The following is a 12,732-nucleotide window of genomic DNA, read 5'->3' as shown; positions in this document are numbered from 1 at the left end:
GGGAGAGGCCGTGGGGGCTGGGCGGGCTGGGCAGACCTATGGATCGACTGATTTATTTGCAGCTTTCTCCAAAACGCTGCACTGCAGCGAGAGACGAGCTCCTTGTTTCTCCTCGTGACGTGTAATCAAATAACGATGTTCGTGTAATTTGTCCTTCTGGCTAGAAACCGAGGCCAGGAGCAGCCGTCGTGCAGCGTGAGAGCAGCACGGAGCGTCCGACCGCAGAACGGTCCCAGGGAAGCCGTGACATGAAAGCGAGACATGAAGACCCCATGTGATGTCGGCCCTTAGTCCTTGTGCGCGGAGCACGAATACACCCAGGGGCGTAGGGCAGGTGCCCTGGGGCTGGAGAGGAGCCGGATTGTTTTTTCTTCATTGACCTGGCGTTAAGAGAGCAGAATAACTGATGCCACAGGAACACCGAGGGAGCAACGCAACAGGGAACTAAAGCATCAGCCTAAAGGGGAGGCCCTCCCCCCACAAACAGCATCTCAGCTCGCCAGGCGCTTGCCCAAACAGGAAGATCTTGCGGTGCTTCCAGTGGGTGGGCCTGAAGAGGGAAGGAGCTCCCGAGCTGATCTCAATAGGTCTGATTTTGCTGCCATAGATTTCAGGGGTGCAGGATCAATCCAATCTGCATTTCACCTGTGTTCAGAGCATTTTATTGCCTGCAGAAATTTAAGAAGCTGCTTAAGTGTCACTGGTTCCCTTGAGAGCGGCTGCGTGGTCAGGGGTGGGCAGGCGAGTGGTTGTGTGACGGGCTACGTGGAAAAGCCAGTGCACTGCTGCGTTACAGGTGGAGAAGGTGGCTGGTGGGTGGGAGGCAGGGAGGAGAGCCCTGTGGGCTCATGGCTGGGGGTTGAGGAGGGTTGTTTGGCTGCTTGGAGGGCCATGGGGAGCTGTAACGCTCTGCCTTTGGTGTCATCTGGTTCAAGTTAAGCTTGACACGGGTTCTGCACGTGGCATCTTGCCTGTGCACTTCACCCTGCGCTGGCCCTGACTTGCACTTGTTAACATCATATCTTTTGGTAAAGGCAACTCTCTCTTTGACTTCAGCAGTGCAGGATCAGACCCTGTGGGTCCTCCACTCTGCTGCTGTTTCTTTGCATGTCACATGCAGTTCAGTAAACACTGAAGACAGTAGCTGGGTAATGGGTATTGTTTGCTCTTCTCTCAAAGGCCTGAAAATGAACCGGATATACGATACCATTGAGCCAAATGTGATCGATCAAGAGATGCTTCAAAAGGCTGTTGAGGAGCAAGGTCCTCAAGAAGAAGCAGGGCAGCTTGCCAAAAGGGAAGGCATTGATTTTAAGGATGTCACAGAACTACAGCTTGATTTTAGGAGTAAGTATCAGATTTTTTTTAGGACAAGTTAATAGTACAATGCTTTAATTGTCAATGATATGATCGTGGTAAAGCTCAGACTGGTTGCACTGACTCTAACTTACATTTTTAGCCCTAGCCATCTAAAATATTTCAAACAGAGAGAGTTAAAAGGCTTTGCTGCCTGGTAAGAGGCTGCAGATCCTGGCAGCTCTTCATGTCATTGTTAATTATTACTTTTTTGTTTGACAGTTATGGAGCAGTGGCACCTTGTGGCCACGTGCAAGTTTGGCCCCACTGCACTAAAACCCAGTCTGATCCAAATGTGTGATGGCAACAAATTTTCATTTTCAGATGAGTCCTGACTCCCTATTTCTGTCCAGTTCTGAGTGGGCAAGTATCTACCTTAAAAGAAGATGCCAGCAGTACAGCAGGTCAATTTGCCAACTTTGTTGAAAGGCCCGACTAGATCACTAAGCTCGTTATTGGGCAGAGGATGCTGAACTACCCTCTTGCCCATGCTTGTGACCTCCCAGTTCAGTCTGCAGTATATTGGTAGGGGTGACATGGAAGCAGTTTGTCCTGCTGTTATGGATATAAGATGTCAGTCTTTGGAGCTGTCAAATCAGCCTTTCAATCCCATTAGGATCCTGTTTTCTTTTAGGAAAGCAGGTGCAAATCTGCATCTTTAATTTGCTCCTTCTATTGTGGTGATTGTGTGCTAGTGAGAACTGTATGAGCAGCTAACGAGTCTGCTCATTGGCACTCACAGACCTGACTTATGCATGCATTTGTTTGGAAGTGATGCGCAACTGTATGCACATTTTGCCCATGCAATTGCAAGCTTAGCATGCAAAACTTATGCCCTGTTTGTCTGTGACGAGTGCCTATGGCTGTGGGGTTTTCCTCTTCTATGTTTCCACTCCTGCCTTCTAAGCTGATGCCCACTGGACAGTTGAACCCAAGAGTCTCCTATGCCACATGGTGCCAACATTGTGTTATAATCCTTTCAGCCTGTGCCTGGGTCTGTAGGTTTTTTTCAAAAAAAGGCAAATGCAGTGACAGCTGACGGCACTCCAAACAGGAGATTATAAACTGCAGAAAACCTGAGTTCTAATTCCTATAGTGGTCCCAGGCCTATTCTCCATCTACAGCTCCATAAACTGAACAGTGGGAAAGGATTTATAGAACATGGAGTAACTTTGTAACATAATGGGCAGCAATTCAAAGCCAGCTAGTCCCCTCCAACAACCTGCAATTTCAGAAGAAAGTGCTGTCTCCTCCCAGCCACACTCTGAGTTGGAAAGCAAAGTGAAGGTCAAAGGCCCTCCTGGTAGTGAATTCCTGTAAACCCCGTCTTGACTGCAGTCCTGCAGTCAGCATCCCCTCAGCAACTCTCTGACAGCACTGATTTAGCAATGTGCAGTGGTGCAGGACAATAAGGTTATCCCAGCAGTTTCAATCTAAATCGTCATCCAGCCCCCAGTCCTTTCAGTCATCTCCTGGGCAGTCTTCACGAATCAGTGCACGGTCACACTCTGCCGAAAGATTCTTTTGGAGGTAATATTGAGTACGGATCACCTGCACAAGTAGTGTGAATGCCATGTTCAGCTTGCATGAATCATACTCCTGATTTTTATTTTCCCCCTTTGGCTTTAGATATCCTGAAGATTGATAACCTCTGGCAGTTTGCAAATCTGACTAAACTGCAGCTGGACAATAACATCATTGAGAAGATAGAGGCTCTGGATAGTTTGGTTCATCTTGTCTGGCTTGGTACGGTTTCAGGATGTGAAGCTGGCATAAGGCGGGAGTAATTCTATCAAAAAGAACTGGTGGTGTTAAACTGCTGTGAGAGCACAATCAGGTCCCTGTTGTGTGCTAGGAAAAAAGACAGTTAATGTTAGTGTCAATTGGTGGCTAAGCTTTTGGCATATTTCACACATGTATTCTACTGAATAGTAGGCCTGAAATTGTGTCTCATTCTGCAGATTGGATGTGGTGCACTTTGAAATGATATTGTGAGATATTAAGATCCGGTGTGATGGCACTCGAGTAGACACACTGACAACAGTCACTCTAGTGCATTGATTTTGATGGAGATGCACCAGTGTAAAGTTGGAGTTCGGCCCCTAAATCATGAGATATTCTGGGAGCATCCAACTGATTAAAACAGAGTAAAATCAAACCGGAGCCCGGAAATCTTCCCCTCTCTGCCACCATAGAGATTCTGCCAGTAGAGTAGTAGAATTATAGCTTCGATTCAGGATCTGACCACTTTGCTGTTATCAGGAATCGGTTTGCAAAGAGAACATTATTGTGGGCATATCAACCTCTTTGAAGTCAAACAAAAAACATCCTGATGAGGTCATCCTATTGCTCAAAGAAATGAGCCTGAACACAGTGGATCTCAGTTCCATGCCTAACAAAAGCATCTCTCGCCATCTGCAGCTCCACAATGAAAACAGGATATGGTGTTTCCCTCTCAAACAGGACATTCCCAAGGGAATGCAGTCAGCTGGATGCAGCACCCTGCATTCTTACTCTCCAATGCCAGATGATAGGAATATCACAAAATAATCTGTGGTATTAAATAAATGGGGGGGGCGTGGGAGGGGGGCGCTAAGATTTCAAAGCTGGTTTGTGTCCCCATCTCCTAGGTGGCTTAGAAAGTCTCAGCTTTGCAGTAATACTTACAAAAGCACCTAAGTTCTATTTTCAAAAGTGATTTAGGTAATTCAGAGCCTGAGACTCACTGAAAGGCAATGGGACTTCAGTTTGTAAGGGCGTGAAGGAGTGTCTGCTTTTCAGTCTAGAGATGTAAATGTAGCATGGTAGACAAACCCGGGTGGGCTTAAAATTAGCTAAATTGGGTACAGATTGCAGTGCAAGGGTTTCAGCCACCTGGTCCCTCCTCAAGGTCTTGGGTGGGTTCCTAGCCATCTATGTTTCAGGGTTGGCGTGCTACTGGTATTCAAGCTAGCTGGTTTAAAGCTAGTTCAGGTGTGTCTACACAGGCTGCTTGCACATCTTTTGAGTGCAGCTTAGATGTACCTTAGGTCACTGTTGGAAAGGTAGGCTCCTAAATCACTTTGATAAATTGGTAAGAGGAGAGGATTTCTTAGGGTGATATCCTCTATTGGACAAGCTGCATAGTTGGGGTAGAGTTAGGCATTCAAATGCAAGACATTCTTTATCCATGTCTTACATTTGAAAACCTGTCTAACTATCCCACATATGCAGTTGGTCTAATAAAAGATATTGCCCTAAGAAATCCTTGTCTCTTGCATAATTCCTGGACCATCGTGGCTACAACATCACTCTACCACTGCCTTTCACAAGTTTGACATTTTTATAATAGATTCCACATAAGTTTAAACGCTGTATGGAAGAATAAAATGAGCGAAAGTGTCCATGAGTGAAAGGGCCAAGACGCACCAACTCTTCCGTGGTGCATCTCCACAGACAGTGGTGAGGTTGCATGGAACTAAGAGCAAGGGTTGCCTTACTGGTAATCAACATTAGGGTAATGGTTTTGTGACACTGGTGAGGGTTCATGAGAAACAATAGCTGGTGTTATCAGATTTCATGTGGAAAATGGATTATAGATTTCACCTCTTTAAGCATGTTCTCACCCATTCTCTTGTCCTTTGCAATTTCATGCAAGAAACCTGCATAAGATTTCTTCTCAGTGTCTTGCTTGTTGTGTTGTCAAGAGGTAGGAGGTAGGAGCCATGGATGGGCAATGTAGACAGCCTTTGCCCAAAGGAGTGTTTCAGTGATTTCCCTAACTGATTACAGACTTGCATGGTTCAGTGTTAGAAGATACATCTGTTTTGCCCTGGCCAAATGGGTGGTGGGTTTGTGCAAAGCCTTGAACATAAAGGAGAGAAGTGTTGATGAATTGCTTATCACCCCTAAGGATAGCAATTAACCTACATACCAGATTCGAGATACCAACTGAACTGTAGTCCTTGAGCCCTATAGGTTAGTTGGAAATGGTCTTTTTGCTCATAAAACATCTTGAGTGTTAAACTCTTTTGCAGATTTGTCCTTCAACAATATTGAAACCATTGAAGGTCTCCATGCTCTGGTTAAACTGCAGGACCTGAGCCTCTACAATAACAGAATATCCAAGATTGAGAACATGGACACGCTACAAGAATTACAGATCTTCTCCATTGGAAACAACAATCTAACCTCTTTGGAAAATGTAAGGATCGTATGCTCTCTGCCAACGTCTCCTCATGATCAAAGGTGCTCATGTGAGCACCTGTCATTGAATCTGAACATCTCTTTAGAGAAGTGGTTCTTGATCTTTCTGGACTCAAGGTGTCCCTCACTGGACTCGAAATACCCCTCCAGAACTTTTATGAATTGAGTGGCATCCCATTTAAAAAAACAGTGTATATATTGCAGTGTTTAGCTCCTTACAGAGGGGCCATGGGATGGAGGGGCATCCAGGCAGGGACAAGCTTGAACCTAGGTTCATCTACTTAGCCTATCTACTTATCTCCTTACACCTCTTGGCATTCTTCAAAGAGTCTGGCCCCCCAGGGTGCCCTGGTTGAGAACCACTGCTTTAGAGGGATAACCACTGGTTAGAGGGATAATCAGCTGTCCATGCAGGTAACTCTCATTTCACCTGGTTTAGGATTATTCACACTTTGGGTCAGATCTTGCTACCAATGACACTGATGGCAAAACTTCTCTTGACTTCAGTGGGAACTGGAACAGGGGGATGAGTTACCTAAATAGAAAATGGAAGGCAGGATTTCTGAGGGTGTGCTTTGATTTTTACATTGCAGAAGGCAGCTTTTGGTGGAAGCTCATCCACCATCCAGCTGAAGGCCTCCTTCAACCCATTGCCCAAATGTCCACAGTTCAGAGTTGTACTAAAGTTCTAAGAATGCTATAGAAGATAGTTTCTTTTCCAAATACTGTGGTTCAACCTTGCTGGATAGCCATCCTTTTCAACCTGTTTCCGTGCTCGGACATTCAGTTGATTGCATTGCGTCAGCTCTCTCTGAAGGACGAGGCTGTCAGCCAGATCCTGAGCCACAACAGTGATGATCGGTGTCACGAATTTCAAAACGTTGCACTTTTTGCTTTCCACCCCCTGTGTGATGGTTGCAGTGTCTGCTTTTGTCTGGCCCAGGTAGTCTACCTCAGGAAATTCAGCAAGCTGCGCACGTTGAATCTCGCCGGGAACCCTCTGTGTGACAATGAGCAGTATTCGATGTTTATTGCTGCTCACCTCCCAGATCTGGTGTACTTGGACTTCAGGCTTGTGGATGAGAACACAGTAAGCACTTCTGCTGCTCCTGTATCGAGGACACAAGCCCCATCCACAGCATTCATCATGCTGTCAGGCTTGGAATATGCCAGCACTCAAAGGATTAGAATTATCATATTTTAACTGCTCTCTGACTGAAATACTTTTTAGGGAAATAGGTGCCATTGGAAATGTCCTTCCTCTGCCTGTAACCAAGCACAGTAGGCTGGCTGGGAAGCTGATGTACTAGTAACACATAATGGCTTCTTGCCCCAAGGCTCGGGGGAGCACAATATTACAATATTAATTTGAGATTTACTTTAACATAGTCCTAGAAGAGACCTCTTAGGTCACTGAATCCAGTCCAGTGCAGTGCAGGCTGCTGGCAAATGAAGTCCTATCATCCCATCCATAAATTGATCAAATTTTGACTTAAAACCAACCAGGTCTCTTGCCCCACCACTCCTGTTCTTCCACTCCATAGAAGAACCATGGATATTGTGGATATGCATCTAGCTGGGGTCATCTAGACCCAGCACTCTTCCCTGCCTATGCAGGGGGTTGGACTCGATGATCTATTGAGGTCCCTTCCGACCCTAACGTCTATGAATCTATGAACCATCACCTCCATATTAAATCTATTGCCAGGTTCATTGGCTGATTAAGCCAGAGCACAGCCTCTTATATGAAGAAGCTGGACTACCTCTGTAAATAGTTCCTAAAGGTGGGGAAATGAGGGAGGAGATAAGATGTTCCCACCTCTGACTCAGAAGGATGGAATAAAGCAGCTCAGTCACAGACTAGTGGAAATGAGATAATTAGGAATGAAAATGGAGAGTCATACTTCACAGCCATTCAATACAAAACACACAAGTAAGATGTTACACTCCTGACTCTGATGCACATTGTTTTGGCAGTAGGACAGTCTGACCAAAATATTTTCTTTGTACTTCTCAGCGAGAACTTGCTGAAATAAAATATCAGTATGCTATCGATGAGCTGAAACAAGGCGAAGCTCAAGCCCTGGCTAAGCTGGAAGAGGAGCAGGCTAAGCAGAAAGAACTGGACTACCACAAGGTATGTTCTCCTTGGCTGGTTTTATATTACCACCGTGGAAAGAAACCCAACAGATATTGACTTCTCTTTCACCCGCTGAAAGATTTAATGGGAGGTTAACATTGATTGAGTTAAAACAGAGGTCACTATTAATTTCTGGGATCGGTAAATCTTGTCTTTTGAATGAAAACAAACGCTGCTGTGGAATACCCATGGTATGGGGAAACACAATTCTTTTGGTCAAGCCGTGAAACATACACGGTGGGCCCTGATTTAGGGAAGCTAAAAAGTAAACCGTACTTTAGTTTCTTGTCAGAGTGATGCTAGATTAAGGCAATTATAGGCCTAATGGAACTATTAGTATTATTTATGTTGCAGTGTTTCCCCCTCTATGTTTTTTCCCCTTTATGTTGCTAAGTTATTGGGGCATAATAAAATATGCATGTAATATTCTCAGTGCTTCAAGATCACTTTGGGCATAAAACAGAGAGCCTATCCATGCATGTAGCAAGAACAGTTTGGGCAAAGTGGAGCTCTCAGCTACCAGCTGATTCTCTGAGGGCTGCTCCCTTGCCTACTTGCTCTGCTGCTTACATGGGACTGTGGCTGTTTTGCATCCATGTTGTTTGCTTTCCTCCTTCCACTTGGCCTCTGGTCTATTCACCATATTGTTGAAGCATGTGAGCAGAGCAAGGCTTCCAATGGGTGCCTGTCATAGGCCTTCGCCATCTCTATGCTCACAGAGGTCCATTGGCATCTGAGATTCCCGCTGCTGTACATGGAACCAGCAGGAGGCTTGGGAAACCAGGGAGATGGGTTTAGAGAGGAAAGGACATGGGTAGGGAGGGACCTGGATGAGGCCCTTCATGGCTAACCACCTTCATGGCTGTGCTTTGCTGTCTCTTTCATGCTCGAGTGGCTGAAGCTCCAAGCTCCAGGCCCACAAAGCAGAGTTGAATTGCTCCGTCTCCATGTTTGCCAAGCAAATGAGCCCCCATCTCTTCCCATGACAGTAAAACCTTTTCCTTGGAAAGCCACAAGCCTTCACCCCCTATCCAGTGATAACAGGCTGGTGGATTGTTCTGAGATTCACTCCCACAGCACAAGGCGCTCTTCATTCAGATCTGGGGAGTTTGAAGAATTCAGCTGAGGAGACTCACTGCCTGAACCTTCCTTGCACTTTAAGAAACAGCAAGGAGCCATGTTGAGTACAGGCTTCTACCCACCTTGCTGGGTTGGGCAAGGATGGGATGAAGTGAGTCCCATGAGGGATGAAGTGAGTCCCATCGGGGGGGCACATGCCCCCCACCGTGCCCCCCCTACCAGTCGCCTATGGTCACAGAGGAGGCTGCTGTCAGAGCTGGAAACCCCATTAAAATGTATCTTGGCGATACCAGCCTAAACGGGAGGAGAGCAGTCCCAGTCCTAAAGTGCAGCTTATTTTTGGGGTCTTTTTCTGTAGCTGTACTTTCCTCTACAAACTGCAGGATACCTCTGTGCCCTCTGAAGCTGGTAAAGAAGCAAAGCAGCAGGCTAAAGCCCTCAAACAGTTGCAGTTACTAGGGGAATCATCACTTAAATTGCTTGGGAACCTTTGGAGGTCGGTGCTCACCAGCTGTGCTCACCAAAGCCTCTCGTGTGGGTGCAGGTATACCAGCAAGTCTGTGTGAAGCAGGAGAGGGGTGGGGGTTACTAGACAGCCCTGGAGCTCAGCATTGCTGATGTGAGCAGCGTCCCCACTAGGAGAGCTTTGCCAGTAGAGCAAACCAGGATTCACAGACAGGTGAAGAGCTCCTTATGTAGACATGGCGTAAGATTCTGCAGCAAGTTGGCATTCCTCATTTTTTTTCTGTTGTGACAATTCTTTCTCAAGGCTGCTTATGTCGAGTACCTCAATGGACCCTTCTTGTTTGAGAGTATGTATGCAGAGGATGCAGAAGCAAACAAGCTGGCTTACCTCCCTGGCATGCCTGACCTGCTGGAGACATATCCTTCCTGGCTTTAGAAAAGCTAGCAATAAATAGCGAATGGCGTCAGGTGGCAGGGAGGTGCATCACCAGGGATGCTTCATCTGCTTTTTTTGTACAGGCTTTGAAAGCAACATTGATCTGAGATCTGAGGCTTGCAGTGTTCAGGCTTGGATCAGTGCCATGGAAGCACTGCTGGACCGTGAGACCCATGACAGCTTTAAGGGCTGATATCTTATGAAACACAGGGACTACAAACTAATGCTTTGTACCACAGGCACTCTAGCAATGCTGACTTAGCCCCGTTTGAATAAATCTCTCATTCCTAATGCTGGCAGGCCATGAAAGATCAGAACTGTAAAATCTCAGCTTTCCAATTACCATCTTGCTTTTTCTGCACACGTGATTTTAGCAGCCATTACCTTCCTCACCTGTAGCAACGGGGGCTTTGCAGTCTCTCTAACTCTGGAATTCATCCTACCTTTCAAGCAGCATTGAATGTTAATCGCTGCTTGTACCAGATTATGAGATAGGAGTTGCTAAAATCTTGTTGTGGTTGACGTGGCAGGAAATACTAAGAAACTAATCAGTATGGAGTCTCAGTCTCCCAGAGTAGAAGTGCTAACTCTTTGGGATCAGTACAAATGTACTTCAGACCAAGACATCTTTCTAAATCTCGATCCTGCCCCAGTGAGCAGAAAGCAAAGACTTGCATGTTTTTTCTTTTCTAGCTCAGATAAATGGGATGTTGTCAAGTCCCAAAATTGAACTGGGACTTCCTGAAGGCTGCTGTACAGTGGCGTGGAGAAAATTCATCACAGTCTAAATACCATAGACATTAGAAACAATTCCATTGTCAAGATAACAGCAAAAAAAATAGACATGATTTTTGTATTGCTGCCAAATCAATGCATTGTGTGCTTTGGAGCACGATTTATTAACTTCACGTGCTCTGTCCCATTTATATGGCAGAGAAGAGTCCGAGGAGCCTTCATAGGTGCCCTCTAGTCACCCTTCCTCCACCTAGGTTAGGTGGCAAAGTCCCTTTGCTTGAAAGATGAGGATGAGTCCAGCTCTGCAAGATGCAGTGTGCTCATCTTGCTCAATTCCCACCAACTTCATTGGAGATGAGCAAGAGACCACCTGATCCTCTTGCCTTGAGATTAGTAGGTGCTAGTAGCTAGAGGGCAGTATTGATTATCACGGGGCGTTGCTTGCTGTGTTGACTCATTAAACTCACACAAATGAGATCCCTTGACTGGTTTCACATACAGGAATAAATTTGAATCGGTTTGTGAGAAATTGTTTGCCTACGGTCTGGAACAATATGAAAAGCGACAAGCCGAAGTCTCAACTTTCTACAAATGCCTTCAAGAAGCGCTGGCAGCCAATCAAGAGCAGGGCAGAAAAATAATCCTGGACTTTGAAAACCAGAATGTGGGGGTAATTTCTTACAGCCTTTTGTTTGCTTAAAGCACCTGTATAGGGTAGTCTAGTGTCTGATCTGACGGACGTGGAGTAAATCCATTTAAATCCTTATAACAGTGCCAGATGTTCACTAGTGTCATGGAAATCAGAGTCCAGCCCCAGCTCTTACTGTACACACTTCCATTGACCAGTCTGCAATACGAGATAATATTTTGTTAGCTAATATATTATTGAACATGAATTAAAGTAGACATGTTGTGTTTAAAATCGTGTCAGCTGGTAGTATGTGATGTTTTCCCTCCACCACCACCAGCTGCCATTGTTTTGAACAGGACCCTCCTTGTCTATACCAAGTATTTATCATAATGTAAATTAGCAGATGCTAATAGGATGCCATTTCCTAGTGTTAGAAAAATTGCTTTGTTGGAATATATGATGCTTTATCATTGATTATCAATGATAAGGCATCATATAAAGGGTCTTTCGTAAAGCCTTTGTATAGAACTGGTCATATGTGCTTTAATTTTTTTCCCAACAAAAGGCGGAGGGTTTTTTTAAGAAAGTTAAAATTTTAATTTAAAACGTTTAAAATTGTTGATAAAATTAATTGGAAAGAACATTTTCTGTTGGAGAGTTTGAGTTGAGCTTTCCTTTTCCTTCTGGCTTGGGGGTCCCTCCCGTGCTCTGCTTCCACTGGAAAAGCAGGACAAAAAGCCAGAAAACAAAAAGATGATTTTTTCAAGTCATGTTTGTTTCGATCCATTTTCTCCCAAAATGAAGACTTTCTTGCAAACTTTGACCCGAAAAATAAGGCGAATTTGTTTGGGATGTGTTAGCAAAAAACACTGGTCTCCCCACCCTGCGTTGGGGAGAGCTGCAACCCTGTGGTTAAGAGAACAGCTTCAAGCTGGATCCGTATCTAACCATTTAAACCACATGGATAATTAGTTTTGTTTCCATGGAAAAGCTGGGCAAAGCTCTGTGTCAGCAGGATGGAACCAAGTCCCTTATAACAGACTCTGGAGGGAATCAGGAGTGCTGGCCGTCTCCCCAAACCAGGCCCTGTTTATTCAGCTGCTGTGCAACCCAGAGCAGACTGCTGAGTCACTCTGGTATCAGGTGCTGAACCCCGGTGTGCTGGGGAGTGTCACTTACTGCTGACTCACACTAACACACCATCTGGGTCGCCTCCGGCCAGGGCATAAGAGGCTTTTAAAGCCTCTCTTGAAGACAGAGAGTAAAGACTGAGAGGTATTGAATGGAAATCAGGGAGGAGAGTCTGTCTTGACAAGAGCACTGAGGGGTACCTTCTGCTATTTTCAGTGAGCTGCCAATAAATTCACACCCAAAATGGGGGAGAGTTTTGGGGTTTAGGTCACATGCCTACAGGCACTTCAGAGCAGAGGGGAAGATGCCTGGGTGCAGACTGCAAGGTGGATTGAGGCACTCAGCCCAGCACCGCCCTTCTGAGACACTCTTGGGCAAGGTCACAGACATGAGTGAATGGTGCCTCCTAAATCTGGCAGGGCACCCGCAGAAGCCACCGATGGCAGTGGCCCCGTCAGAGGGAGCACCAGCCCTGCTGACAGGATCAGTGTCGGCTGTTGTGGGGGCACCAGCCCCATCAGGGGGGGCACGTGCCCCCCCCCCCCCCCCCCCCCCACCCACCGCCCTGCGCCC

The 12,732-nt window shown here is 45.9% G+C and overlaps 1 protein-coding gene across 4 annotated transcripts in view; it reads left to right on the top strand.

Moving 5' to 3' along the window:
* The first annotated feature begins 50 nt into the window (after positions 1-50).
* DRC3 (dynein regulatory complex subunit 3) overlaps positions 51-12,732 on the top strand; it is a 21,096-nt gene continuing 8,414 nt past the window's right edge. The window contains exons 1-8 of one of the 4 annotated variants that reach the window (XM_006023911.3): positions 51-587; positions 1,180-1,347; positions 2,986-3,102; positions 5,373-5,539; positions 6,485-6,631; positions 7,559-7,678; positions 9,531-9,643; positions 10,893-11,067. In XM_006023911.3, coding sequence (XP_006023973.1) covers positions 1,188-1,347; positions 2,986-3,102; positions 5,373-5,539; positions 6,485-6,631; positions 7,559-7,678; positions 9,531-9,643; positions 10,893-11,067 — 999 coding nt within the window. In that variant the 5' untranslated portion in view covers positions 51-587; positions 1,180-1,187. Of the gene's footprint in view, positions 588-1,002; positions 1,348-2,985; positions 3,103-5,372; positions 5,540-6,484; positions 6,632-7,558; positions 7,679-9,530; positions 9,644-10,892; positions 11,068-12,732 lie in introns of those variants that run through there. The other 3 variants (XM_025204583.1, XM_025204584.1, XM_025204585.1) reach the window with 3 other exon arrangements.

The sequence above is a fragment of the Alligator sinensis genome, unplaced genomic scaffold, assembly GCF_000455745.1.
Source record: "Alligator sinensis unplaced genomic scaffold, ASM45574v1 scaffold402_1, whole genome shotgun sequence".
Taxonomy (NCBI): Eukaryota; Metazoa; Chordata; order Crocodylia; family Alligatoridae; genus Alligator; species Alligator sinensis.
This window is presented reverse-complemented; position numbering and strand designations above follow the sequence as displayed.